The sequence below is a fragment of the Emericellopsis atlantica genome (assembly GCF_019669845.1).
Source record: "Emericellopsis atlantica unplaced genomic scaffold F5Z01scaffold_7, whole genome shotgun sequence".
NCBI lineage: Eukaryota > Fungi > Ascomycota > Sordariomycetes > Hypocreales > Bionectriaceae > Emericellopsis > Emericellopsis atlantica.
The window spans coordinates 271,145-284,802 of NW_025764709.1; the positions used below are offsets into that span (position 1 = coordinate 271,145).

At 56.9% G+C, this 13,658-nt stretch overlaps 4 protein-coding genes across 4 annotated transcripts; 1 reads left to right on the plus strand and 3 right to left on the minus strand.

Moving 5' to 3' along the window:
* The first annotated feature begins 1,076 nt into the window (after positions 1-1,076).
* On the plus strand, positions 1,077-3,822 carry F5Z01DRAFT_502951 (uncharacterized protein). The gene has a single exon (XM_046260293.1). The coding sequence runs from the start codon at positions 1,369-1,371 to the stop codon at positions 3,661-3,663; it is 2,295 nt and encodes a 764-aa protein (XP_046120191.1). The 5' UTR covers positions 1,077-1,368; the 3' UTR covers positions 3,664-3,822.
* On the minus strand, positions 3,565-5,750 carry F5Z01DRAFT_503121 (major facilitator superfamily domain-containing protein). Its single transcript, XM_046260294.1, has 3 exons — positions 5,096-5,750; positions 4,812-5,036; positions 3,565-4,760 (listed from the first exon to the last, which is right to left on the minus strand). The coding sequence occupies exons 1-3, from the start codon at positions 5,544-5,546 to the stop codon at positions 3,982-3,984; spliced, it is 1,455 nt and encodes a 484-aa protein (XP_046120192.1). The 5' UTR covers positions 5,547-5,750; the 3' UTR covers positions 3,565-3,981.
* A 1,975-nt stretch (positions 5,751-7,725) lies between these two features.
* On the minus strand, positions 7,726-10,232 carry F5Z01DRAFT_742181 (phosphate permease). The gene is made up of 2 exons (XM_046266867.1): positions 8,374-10,232; positions 7,726-8,316 (listed from the first exon to the last, which is right to left on the minus strand). The coding sequence occupies exons 1-2, from the start codon at positions 9,980-9,982 to the stop codon at positions 8,123-8,125; spliced, it is 1,803 nt and encodes a 600-aa protein (XP_046120193.1). The 5' UTR covers positions 9,983-10,232; the 3' UTR covers positions 7,726-8,122.
* A 470-nt stretch (positions 10,233-10,702) lies between these two features.
* On the minus strand, positions 10,703-11,388 carry F5Z01DRAFT_503156 (uncharacterized protein). The gene has a single exon (XM_046260295.1). The coding sequence runs from the start codon at positions 11,250-11,252 to the stop codon at positions 10,890-10,892; it is 363 nt and encodes a 120-aa protein (XP_046120194.1). The 5' UTR covers positions 11,253-11,388; the 3' UTR covers positions 10,703-10,889.
* Between the last annotated feature and the right edge of the window lie 2,270 nt (positions 11,389-13,658).

The window sequence follows — 13,658 nt, forward strand, 5'->3', positions numbered from 1 at the left end:
GTCAGGCACCGAAACATCGCCATTTTGACACCAACATTCGGGCCTTTTGTCTGAACAACAAGGGCAGCAAAGATTCAAACAAGGTCTCTCAAATAATGGACTTTGGAATCCCCGAGTCGTCCGCCTGGACCGGACGGTTGAGCTGTTTCGTGGACTGGACAGTTGAGCAATTACGAAACAGCATGTGACGCGTCAGCCTGGTCAAGTCTTTCCAAAGCCGCAAATCACTAGACAAACGGGCAGCTTTTGCGGAACTACGACGTCGATATGATCCGGATGATTCGAATTGACACCTTGAGGGGGGCGGCACCACCTATATCTCGGCGCGCGCCACACGCCTCAACGGACACTACTCCGGCCCAGATTCTCGGTTCAGATCAAGTTTGGAAGAATTCTGCTACCTTGCTCTGCTACTGCAACTTGGACCCTGAGGCCAATTGTCGGAAGCTTCGGGGGCGGACGACTGACCTAAGTCCCGTCTACGTATAGCTCCCTCACGACGCCACGTGTTGCCATGTGGGAGCACTGCTACCAACGCCACATAGCTCCTCCTGATTCTTCCGATCAAAACTCGAGGACTATGTCGCTGTTGATGAGACATTCGTCTGTTGGCTGTTGGGAACTTAATGCCCTGACCGCCAATGAGATGAAGTGACACACGAGACCCGGCGCGAACCTTGATCGGAAGGCCACCTAAGCTCCCACGCCAGAAGCCTCGCACTCTGTCAGGAACGGACGGCCGTTGTTCCGTGTATCTGACGACGCCAGGTCTTTCCGGAGACATTACCGCGCCCCCCTTTCATCAACATAACGGGCTGCAACGACATGCGAGGGGAGCTTCCACTCCCAACACGTCGTCCCATGGCAGCTCTTGGCTCGTTCCAAGAAAGAAATGCATGGAAATAGGCAAACAATGCTGCCAAGTATACTCCAAGCGAACCGTTTACTTTGCACTTGCTCGCTATACCTATTTCCGGAGTCCCCCACTTGTTGCCGGCTAGCTTCTGCTCTCTTCCACAACCTACACTAACAGGGTGTGCACATGCCAGGTCGACCGCAACGCAAGCCCTACTCTACCGACCATACCCCAAAGAAGCGCGAGCATGGCTCACCTCGAGATTCAAAGCCAAGACGGCCTTTATAGCTGGTGGCAAGCAGAGAGCCACCATGGACACCCTTGTAGTCAACAAAACCGACGAGGCCGCTGTATCGAAAGCCTCAAGTGTCTATAAAAGAGCTAGAACACTTTCTCGAACCAGAGTCTTATTGCTCCTGCATCAAGCTCGTCTCAAGTCGTTCACTTGACTTTGCAATTGGACCTTCGTTTAGCCCAAAAATCACAATCGCTTGATACCAAATACCGCCAAAATGCGCGCCGGTATCCTTTCATCAGTCTTCCTGGCTGCCACCGGGGCGACTGCCACGTTCGACAAGCTCCCTGAGCACCTCCGTGAGCACGTTAACAAGCACGTCCAGGAGAAGAACGCCAAGAAGGTCGAGGAGCAGGACCCCAAGCCCCATCACCACAAGATCTTCTTCCCCGACGATCCTGAGAACCATGGCCGTCATTGGGACCTCTGCCGTGACCCCAAGCACTGCGACCCCAAGGACTCCATGGGTGATGTCAGCTTCAACGTGACCGAGGAGGACCTCGTCTTCGACTTTGCTCGCAAGAACACCCGCGAGGAGGTCCGCTTCGAGGAGATTGAGATCTTCCTGAGCGCCAACCAGAGTCAGTTCGACGACAGCCACCGCTTCGGTACCCACCGCAACCAGTGTGGTCCCCACGACGACAGCGTCCGCTGTCGCTTCCCCTTTGAGGAGGTTGTCGAGGGCGGCCGCCAGGGTCTGTGCCCCAACGGCCAGAGCGAGAACTTCATCTTCTACATCAAGATCAAGTCCGTCGTCAAGGTCAAGGAGGAGCGCATCGAGCTCTTCAACAAGGCCATCCGCCGCCAGCAGGCACAGATTGGCAACGGCCGCCACTTTGGCCGCGCCGCCGAGGACGATGCCAAGGACTACGGTTTCTCCCTGGACGACCACTTCAAGATCGGCTACCAGTGCTGCGAGACCAAGTGTGACTGCTACGAGAAGGAGTGCGACTTCCACGCCGACTATAAGCACGGCGAGGACAGCGAGGGTCTGGCCATTGATGAGCAGAAGGCCAAGCTCGGCGAGCTCAAGCAGGGCACGCACGTCGTCGCCCGCGACGTCGAGGAGTCTGAGCATGCTTGCCACCACAACGACAAGGACGAGGTCTGCTGCTGCAAGCCCTGCAAGCCTGAGGAGCCCAAGTGCGAGCCCAAGTGCGTCTGCAAGCCTGTCGTCAAGCAGGAGTGCAAGCCCGTGATCAAGCAGGAGTGCGAGATCCAGTGCAAGCCCAAGTGCGAGCAGGAGTGCAAGAAGAAGACCGAGCCCAAGTGCGAGCACGAGTGCAAGAACAAGTGCGAGTGCAAGGAGGACGACCACGAGTGCAAGCACAAGTGCGAGCACAGCTGCAAGGGCGAGTGCCAGCATGAGTGCCAGCATGAGTGCCAGCATGAGTGTAAGCATGAGTGTAAGCACGAGTGCAAGCATGAGTGCAAGCACTCCTGCAGCCACAAGCACAAGTGCAAGCACGCCCACAAGCACAAGCACGCCCACAAGCACAAGTGCGACCACGCCCACAAGCACGGACACAAGCACTCGCACCACCACAGGCGCAACTTTGGCGGCGAGGCTGGTGCTGAGGACTGTGCCGAGACCGGCCCCGAGGCCTACAACTTCTCGGTTGACGACCACTTCAACATTGGCTACCAGTGCTGCGAGTCCAAGTGCGAGTGCTACGAGAAGGAGTGCGACTTCCACGCCGACTACAAGCACGGTGAGGAGAGCCAGGGCATGGACATTGAGGACCAGAAGACCAAGCTTGCCGAGCTCCAGTCTAATCAGGGCGAGAAGGAGGCCAACCAGGAGCTCGTCGCCCGCGTCGCTGACGAGGAGGAGGCCAAGCACTGCAAGCTCTGCCCTACCGGCAAGTGCTGGCGCAAGCCCCAGACGCCTCACCAGAAGCGCTCGTACAACCGCCCCGAGGACTTTCAGTGCGAGGGAGCCTTTGTCAAGGCTTTTGGCCGTGGCCAGAACAACACCCACCGCTTCCACGAGCTGAGCGACAGCAAGCCCGAGGCCTGCAACGTCGAGGACGGTGTCTTCCACCGCCACTCGCGCTCCGACCTCGAGGTCTCCGTCAAGGGCCCCATCACCTTTGACGACCGCGAGTTCGGCTTCTTCTCCATTGCCCTCGAGAAGAAGCGCGAGCACACCTTCCTGGCCATCAAGGTCAAGGTTGACGACGTCGACTTCTTTGTCGCCGAGATTGCCGTCTTTGTCGACTGCGACGGTGGTGTCAGCAACTACAAGAACGCCGACACTAAGCACCCCTCGGTCTGCAAGCCTGACTCGTACCCCCACCGTCACGTCGACGAGAAGGGCATCGACAAGTTCAAGTTTGAGATTGAGGACACCTTCCAGTGCCGTGGCGACTACTTCATCGCCATCTACGTCCTCGTCTGCGTCAAGGACGGCGACAACTGCCACTACCGCAAGCACACCCCCCACCACCGCGAGGACCCTGAGCCCAAGGAGCACCACCGCAAGAACCCTCACGCCCAGATCCACTACTAAGCGACGCCGCCACCTCGCGGCCGCTGACGGGTCCCGTCCGGATGGAACGATAGCTGGATAGGCGTGCTCACCATGAGGAAGACCTGCTCTCCTCTCCAATGGGAGAGATCTGTCACTCTGGTGTACCGGACGGGGTTTTTTTTTTTTTTTTTTGGCGTTGAGCCCCCGTTTTGGACGAGGAGGATGTATTTCAAGAAGAAGAAAAAAAAAACATAATCACATAGACACGTAATGCCTCCTGATAATATACATCCTTCTCTGAAAAAAACGACAGACTTCTCTCGTTCCGTGGACCATAGCCTCTCTAACCTGGTTCGTTTAGACCCCCCTTCCCTGGGCAGCAGCACCGGGGACAGAGACAGCAGCATCCTCTTCCACGGTGTGCCCTGGCTTCTCCTCGTCGAGGACCTTGCCGGCCACGTCGGGATTTTCACCCCTGAGACCAATGTCGGCATCCGCGAGCGAGTCGATCGCCCTCATGTACGCAGGCACAGTGTTACACGCAATAGCGTACGTCGACGCCGCAGCCAGGAAGATCAGAGGCACAACCATACCGATGCCGTTGCCGTGCCTGTCGTTGGCGACACCCGTCAGCGGGGGCACGCAGGCACCGCCCACGACACCCGCGATGATATATCCGCTACCGCGTTTCGTGTGGCGGCCGAGGCCGCGCATGCCGAGGGCGACAATGGTCGGGAAGCAGATGGACTCGAAGAACAGGACCATGAACAGCATGACGACGGGCGCGTTGCTCCTCTGCCCGGTGCCAGGGAGCGCGACGGCCGGAATCATGAAGATGATGCAGCAGGTCAAGTAGGCGAGGAACACCTTGCGCGGGCGGAAAAACTTCATGACGATGACCCCGACGAAGCGGCCGACGGTGAAGGCGGCCTGCGCGCCCGAGAAGAGCTGGGCGGCCAACGAGTCCCCGGTGTCCGGGCGGGTGTTTACGGCGTAGTTGATGAAGAAGCTGGCAATGGCGACCTGGGCGCCCGTATAGCAGAATTGCGCAAAGGCGGCGTGGAAGAGGCGGTACTGCTTCCAGAAGGGGAGGTCGTCGGCGGCCGCGTGCGTCTCCTGCACTTGGTAGGCCATGTCTACAAGGAGTCAGTCTGACAAGCTCGCACCAGTGGGCAAGATGGACATACCAGCGTCGGTGATCTCGGGAATGTTGGAGAAGAAGAAGAGCGTGGCCAGGATCAGGACGAAGACGGCAATGGCGGTGTACACCCATTGCACGTTGGCGAGAGCCTTCTCGTCGTCGAAGGCGAAGAAGACGTAGGATCCGAGCGCGGGCGCAATGACCGTGCCGATACCGTTGAAGGCCTGGGACAGATTGATTCGCATCTCGGAATACTTTGGGGGACCGCAGACTATGGGCTTGTTAGACATGGGTCGCGCCGCATGGACTCCTTGCCATGTTTGCACTCACTTGTGATGAAGGGGTTGGCGGCCGTCTCGAGCGAGCCGAGACCGTTGCCGATGATGAAGATGGACATGCAGAAGCCCGCAAAGCTCTTGGCCTTGATACAAGGGATCGAGATGACGGCGCCCAGGGCGTACAGGCAGAGGCCCCAGATAAAGGTCGCGCGGTACCCATAGTGCCGCAGGATCCACGCCGCGTGGCCGATGGAGGCCAGAGGATAGGCGCCAAAGTAGGCAGCCTGCAGACCGGCTGAGCGCGCCTGGTCAATGTGGAGGACGTTCTGGAAGTGCTTGTTCAGGGTGTCGAGCAGGCCGTAGCTGAAGCCCCAGAGGAAGAATAGCACCGTCACGAGGCAGATGGGCCAGACGGACTCGCGCAAGGTGAGCTCGGCCGCCTTGGTGGTCTGGTTCCTGGGCGCTTTGAGGCTACGTGCCTTGAACACGCCGGCGAGACCCATGATGGTGTTGGTGGGCGGCTATCACCTCTCGATGTGGGAGCTGGGCTGGCGCAAAGTGCAGTGTTGTTCGAGCTGGACCACCCTGTGTCTGTGGTGGTTGCGGAATGGTCTCTCGGTCGCCACAGGATTCTGACGCGGGCGTGAGGGACTCTTTATAAAGACGAGGGCAACACGACTATGACAGCGAAGCATTGGAAGTGGAGCCGGTGGTAGGAAGGGGGTCGGACGCATCGCCATGAGTGGCCGCGCCATGGATTCAAGGTTCCAAACCACACTTGGCGCCTGGTGCGATGAAGTAAAGTAGCCGTCTGCCGAATGCAGAATCGAGGCCGGTGCGGGGACTTGGAGGATGGCTGGCACCTCCAACGCGCGGAGGCCATTGGTGCGAAACGGCAAATCCCCACGGGGTCAGTCGTTGGAGCGATCCATCATCGGCCGTCGGGTGGAGAATGATAAGCCTGGCCGACTCTGGGTCATTGGTTCGCGGGGGAGCGATGGCTGTCCTCGAAGCAATGATGGGCCGAGTGGTGATGACTCCATCAAATTCCCCTCCTTCGCTCGACCAGGGTAAAGTAGCCGTCGGTTCAATTGTTCAATTCGGCTCAGACCAAAAGCCGACGTTGAGACTGAGGCGATGGCTGGCACTAGTCGCTTATGAGTGTGAGGGCTCATAAACGTGGGCTTGCCAGTCTTTGGTCCGGGACGCATGGGTGCAATACCGAAATGAAATCACAGGCTCGATTGTTGAGGGTACTTGGTAGCACTCGGAGGTGCTTCTGGAATTCGCCGATCTGTTGCTTGACTCCCTGATTTGGGCACGCGCAGGCCTTCCAATCTTCTGTCGCGCCGACAGTAGCACACCACATGACCAGTTGGTATGTCATTACTGGACAGTCCATGATCTGAGCGGTGGCGACCCAGATTCTGGTGTAATCACATCTGACGCTAGAAGGTTTCGTCGAACATCGAATGCATCGACTAGTCGTCGACTCATACTCAACGGTCGTACGGTGACTGGCTGTTAGTATGTCGTTCCAGACGCAAGTACCTATTTGCGAAGGATGTCGACATGTGAGAGACTTCTTCGCTCTGATTTCTCGTCGCTGGTCCCACGGTTCTTTGACAGCCACTGGAGCTGGGATGGCATCGAACAGTTCGAACTATTTACAGCGTTCGGTTGGTGGATGCGGGGGCCTAATTACCCCAGACTTTGGACTGCGGCCGGGCTCCATAGTGTCTGGGGATGGCACGCTCCAGCCTTGGCACTGGATGATGTCGATGACGGGTTCTGATTTCGGGAGTAATCTTTCTGGGGCTGGATTCGAAGCTTGAGAGATGGCTGGGCAGATCCGTGTTGGAGCCACAGGCGATTTCGACCATCACATGCTGGGGAGTGTGCGGCCAGTCCAACGCACCTGCCCCTTCTTTCAATCAACTCGACTGGCGGGCAACTGCCGCCAATCGCGCCTTCCGCCACCATCTCTCTAAAGAGTCGCACTCGGACGGATGGCAACGATCAACGCACATCTTCCTATCGACTTATGGACTAGACCTAACACGCTGTTTATATTTCTCGCATTGTGCATAACACTATGCAGGGACGCTCTTTTCTGCCTGTTGAGTCCTAGGCTCCTCGCGTTGCTCTCCAAGTCTACGGATAGCCATCCCCGCTCCAGTCGGTACGTAGATGCAAACGCTAGTCTGAAATACCCGACGGTTGATGCCAAGGGCCCAAGACTCAAAGTCAAAAGGCGGCTGAGAGGCTGCCTGGCCAAGTCCAATAGTGTCTGCCAGCGCCTCTAATGTAGACAAAACAGATGCTGCTTCGGTGGGCGCAGACTTGCACGGTCTACTCGGGCGATATACAACGCATCTTTGTATTTCGCCCTCGAAGGTTGTCCAGCACCACGACTCACGTACCATAGACTGGCGCCCTGTCTGGCAGTAGCAGCCTACCCGGCACATCCTATTCAGCGAGTAGTCACTGCTTCGCTGTTTCGTTGAAAGAAAGACCAAATACCATGAGACTATGGAGCAAATAAATACGCTTTCTGATTCATTTTTGTCACTATCCTACGATCTGATGCGGTTGTGATAGCACGTTATACTTGCCCGACTCGAGTGAACACACACGCTTCCTAGGGGCAGGCATGGACTCCGTCATACCGACGCACAGCAATTGTCTTACTCCGCACGGCAGTCTTCTGACCATTAAGCTGTGCCAGCAGCCCTTCAGGCAACATGATCAGCAAAAGTCGACCACATGAACATTAAATATCAACGTGGCCGACTGTCTCATCTAAATGAGCCCGCCAACGGGGAGGCTACGAGGAACTGACAAGCATTTGGGGAATTGCCCGCGATCCAAGCTACCAATACGCGAAGAACGTCACAAACATGAAGTCAATGCTCGTGAATCATCATGAGCAGCAGCAAGAGCAGCGAGACAAACATTTTCGATTCTGGGGTATACGACCAATAATAAAGAGACATTACTCCCCTGGCTCTCTTGCTCCCCACGACCAATTGTATATACAAGTTTCTTCAACCCATCGCCTTGTCGCGCGATCACGAGTCTAAGACCAGTTGGGCGCGTAGGTGATGGCGCCCATGAGGCAGCCAGAGATGACGGCGGCGACGGGCACGGTGATGATCCAACCGGTGTAGATCCAGGCGACCATGCGCCAGTTGATCGCGCGCCAGTCACCGTTGCAGAGACCGACACCGACAATGGCACCAGTGATGCACTGGGTGGTGGAGACGGGGAGTTCTAGAAGCGGTCAGCAAGATGAAAACAATGACAAGATTCAAAAGGGGTGAAACGTACCGAGACGGGTGGCGACGACGACGGCAATGACGGAGCCGAGCTCCATGGAGAAACCACGCGAGGGCGACATGAGGGTGATCTTGTTACCGAGGTTGCTCATGATACGGTATCCGAAAGTCCAGGCACCAATCGCAATACCGATACCACCGAAAGCCAGGATCCAGACGGGCACGGTGGACTTCTTGCCGGTGATCTCACCAGTGTGCCAGACCTGGTAGATGGAGGCATAGGGGCCGACGGCGTTGGCGACATCGTTGGCACCGTGGACAAAGGAGGCAGAGGCGGCGGTGAGGATCTGCAGGAAGGTGTAGAGGTACTCGGTCTTGTTGTCAAAGTGGTCACCACGGGCGTGGATCTCGGCGAGGTCGCCCGTCAGGGCACCCTTCTTGGCCTGCTCGCGGTGGATGTCAATGTCGACACCACGGAACAGGGCCCACTTGAGCCACCAGAACATAACACCGGGCGCGAGGAGGTTGCCGGCGGGCCTGGGGCCGATGATGCCGTTCTTGCGGATGTGCTTGCCGTACATGTTCATCTCGGGGACGTCGTCGTTGGCCTCGGTGGCGGGGGCGCGGGCGTGGGCGGGCGCGTCATTGCTGATGCCCGAGTCGCTGGTGGCGCGGTTGACAACGGTCTTCTTCTCGTGCTGGGCCTCGACGTCGTTCTCGCTGTTGACCGTGGCGGCCTGGCGAGCGCGCTCGGCCTCGAGCTCCTCGCGGTCGAGGTGGCCCTCGTAGAAGTCACGGACAACGCCACGGTAGTCGGCGGGAGGGGGAGGGACCTCACCGCGGCGGAGCAGCATGGGACCCTTGATGAACTCGTACCACTTGATCTGCCAGTCCTCCTTGATGACAACGCGGTAGAAGTAGGGGATGAGGAAGAAGCCGACGAGCATACCGAAACCAGCACCGGCAGCGACAATGACACCGGGGATCTGGGCACCAGTCAGGTGAACCTCGTAGTCACCGCCCTTCCAGAGCAGCAACATGGTGATGAGGGAGCCGGCGAGCCAGAAGTACAGGGGAATGGTGATGAGACCCTTCATGGTGGGGTTGCTGCGCAGCATGATGCCGTACTTTGTGATGGAGAAGATGATGGCACCAGCGGTACCCGCCAGGAGGGGGGCGATGATCCAGGCGAGGAAGACCTGGATGACACCGGCCTTGATGTCGACGGAGCCGTCATCCTTGTAGCCGACCCAGACGATGCCAGAGGGGCCAAGGGCACCGAAACCCATGCCGAGGACACCGCCGAGGATGGAGTGGGTGGTGGACACGGGCATGCCGATGCGGGTGGCGAGGGTGAGGTAGAGAGACGAGGCGATGACGGCGCAGACCATGCCGAGCATGAGGAGGGCGGGGGCCTGCTCAAAGGCGCCAATGTCGACGACCTTTGTGCGGATGGTGTCGGCGACGCGGCCACCGACACCGACGGCACCGACAAACTCGAGGATGGCGGCGCCGGACATGGCCTGGATGTAGGTCAGGGACCGCGAGGAGACGGACGAGGCCCACGAGTTGGCGACATCGTTGGCACCAATGTTCCAGGCATCGAGGAAGGCGAAGATGGTGCCGATGGCGAAGAGGTAGTCGTATTTGTGGAGAGCCATTGCGAAAGAGGCTGTCGAGCAGTGGCTGCTGCTGCTACTGCTTTGCGAAAAACGACGACGACGACGGGGTGTCTGAAGATAAAAGGGAAAAGCGACCACGGTCAACCTTACTAGTCAAGTCAAGGCTTTTGAGTTCCGGCCTGCCGAAGGTTGAGGAGGTGGTTGGTAGGACAAGGACAAGGAAGCAGGAGGAGGGAAGAGAGAGACGGAGGGATGAGAATATATATCAAAAGGCAGTCTGTAGGCAAAGTGGCCTACATACACATGCAAGCGGGAACAGCGAGAGACGGCGCATCTGGGCAGACCGGAGCCAGGGATCATGGTGGTGGTGGGTGTGGGCGCGGCGGCGTTGCTGGTGGGTCAAGGGTTGTGGTCCTGCAGTATTATGCGGATCCAATCCAGTCCAGTCCAGTCCAGTCGCCTGCGCCAGGAAAGAAACTCTCACCATCAGAATTGTGGTTGCTTGCTGGAGACTGGGACCTCGCCTCGATGGCCCCCCCACGTGGTTCCACTGGTATTACGGGCATGGAGTGAAAAAAAATAGGAGTCCAGTCGCCTCGTCCGTGGGTTGCTTGCTCACCAGGACAAGGCGTGGATATGCCCTGCTCTCAGAGTGGTTTGTTCCTCGGTACGTATGAAGCGTGACAAGTCGAGCTCGAAGCTTGGCTGCAAGTCTCCGACCAGGCCGTCCAGGGCTGCTGCGCTAGACTGTGCGTGGAGGGAGGGTGCGTCCAAAAGACGAGAGGCGTCACACCCCAGCTCCGTTTGTTCCTCTTGCGGCCCTCTGTCGACTCGATCGTCAACGTGGACTCGAGGCCTCCGTTGAGCATGCCACTGGGCCATGTCACTCGTTGGCTGCTCATGAGATTGGAGGTTGAGGGTTGGACTTTGTGCTGTAATTCGTTGCCTATCGTAGATGACGCTGGGCTGCTCCTGATCCTGATCTCACTGCTTTGGTGCAGATAGCACGAAACGTCACCAAGAAATTCCCCGTCCCCGTGGCAGCGTCACTGCCAGTTCTGATCATCAAGGAGCGCAACTCAATTCGATCCATAGTGAGGTTAACATCAAAATACGTACATGTAACAGTGAGTGAGTAGCTCTGATGGGACAGTTTCATTGGCGCGACCCTGTCGCGTGCGCGCCGTGGATGGAATTCTTGGCGGGTGGGCTGTTGCAATATTCCCTGCAGGCTGCGTGGCGGTTGGCACGAAAGAATCAGCTGGTTAAAAAAAAGGCTGAGAGGGCTGAACATGGCTATTCGGCACATTGGCGCAGAACCAACGCTGCTGTTGCCCTCGTGCGTCACGATAGTTGGTCAAACAGATGGTGAGCCAAGAGCTGCAAGAGCCTACTCAGTTTGGCATGCTTGAAAACAACTCTAAACGGCAGCTCCACGACTCCAGAATTCTTTGGACCTACCTGGCGCTGAACATCCACAGAGAGGCGCAGGGGTGGTCCGGGTGGGGAGGAGGGACGGAGGGGGTAAAAGGGCCGCTAGTGGGAGTAGATCTGGATGCAGCAGATCTCTGTGGACATATGGACCAATGACAGTCCAGAATATCTACACGTGCGGCAGTTGCTGGACCTGCAGCGCCGCGGAAGGCTTGGCTTCTAGAAGCCTCCCACCCACTTTGGTGTCAGCGCTATAAGCTTAACAGCGAAGCTTGAAAATAAGCACCATGCTTGTTAGCAGCGCAGCCCACCCACGACCAATCACATCCGCCTCTCAGAGCACGTTGCCCTTGGATCGTTGCTGAGAGGCAGATGTCCCCCACGCGATGCCCATTATTCCATCTTTGCAAGTTCGAGGCTCGAGTCGCCATCGCTTGCTGTGCAGCTCGTCCGCTCATGCCGTGCGTACACTTCTCCAGTGAGCGTAATACATCACGCGATGCTCTGGAGTCGGGCTTTTTGTAGCAGCTTTTTAGAACTGGGTGCCTCACGGAGCCAGCGGTACGAAACATCCGCCTAGCCATTGCGCCTCATCAATGGCAGCCTTTATAGAAGATAGTAAACAACTTGCATGTGTGATCAAGTCGATCTGATAGACATCTGGACGCCTGGCCACTCAGTGACGCCTTTGATGTGCGGGGTGTCTGCCCAGCAAGTGGCAGGGGTGAGCCCCAATGTATCACCAGCGTTGCACCCTACCCTACAGCAACTCTAGGACAAGCATGATCGCAACTAGCGACACTCAATTCTTGTCTGGGCAACTCATTATCACAGAATGGTCATAATTGCGTCTCTATATCGTCGATCTGAAGTAATACTGGTAATATCACGTCCGAATATTCCGTGTTTCTTGAGTTACACGTGTCTGTCATTTTTCGAGTAAACAGCGCAGGTCCAGCTTACTCAAAAATCTCAACACGGATATTTACAAAACGGAGCCACGGCGAAATTCTTGTAATCCACAACGGCTTAGGGGTTACAGATTCGGCTCACCTGTAGCCTACGCTTTGGAAACTCTTCACAATACGTATGTATGACTCGCGAGCCGATAATATCCACGACGATGAAGCCGCGCACTAATCCCTGGAGCAGCTGCCAGCGGGTTCGCCCGAGCTCGGCGCAATGCAAGGCGATTTTCATGTGAAATGTTGAAACCACTGAAACTATCGTCCGTGGGCGAGCAGTCGTGCCGCGAGGCTCCGAGCCTGTGGGGTCTGGGGACAAGCACACGTGGGGGAGTCGTGGCCCCTGACTCGACGGAGTCTATCGACATGTCCAAAGCCAGTTTGCAACGTCATCACTCTGTCTTGCCTGCCTCAGCGCAGAAAATTCTGCTGAGACATGGCCAAAGAAACTGTATATGGCTTTTTTGTGATTTGGGTTTGCCATCTCTTTGGCAGTCGGACCGTAGGAGTTGTCGGATGGAACAGACTCTACCAGGTAGCTCACGAGTGCATCATCGTGAAGTAGAAGCAAATAGACATGGCCTTCCACTTGGACTCACAGCCTCTTCCTTGACCTGGAGGCCCCGTTAGTACCGGCACGGCAATCGGCACCGCCCAGTTCCGCGAGAAGGTTATAGACAAAGTATTAACCTTAGAACAACCTCATGATTAGAGTTGACTTGCGTCTCCAGCGCATGCGGCCAGCAACATTGGCATATTTCTCCAGAAACACCCTGTCTGGAGGGACCCGACCTTATTTCGACGTCGCCTCCTCGGACAGCGATCTGTTCCTGCGTATCACAGATCCAGTCTCCGTCTGGCTTTGCGGCTCTGGGTCCCATCACCCCTCGAACTGCATCAGGGTTGGGAGATTGCCAGTGTCCATTATGCAAACCAGAGTCTTGCAGAACAGTGCTTCTCGACGCTGTTCACCCCTGCCAGCATTCATGCTCGTACGTGAGCAGGTGACGGTCGACTTCACCAATCCCTTGCGTCCAGCGTGGACTAATGAAAAGCCACTATCATGTTGGCACTTTGGCAGAGTCAGACTTTTCTTGACTAATAACTCCTCAACTATTAACGGGCTTCATTTCCTTTCCAGCTGGTGTGAGCCAAATTGTCCCAACCAGACAACATCACCAACGCCCAGACACGCAAAAGGTCGGTTGGTCTGGGCAAACACAAGCATCGGGCGTCTCCGTAATGTCCATTCCCACGCCAGACGTGACCGTAACGTGCAGATTCGGCACCCAGATTGCCGGTATCCCAGTCTCGTC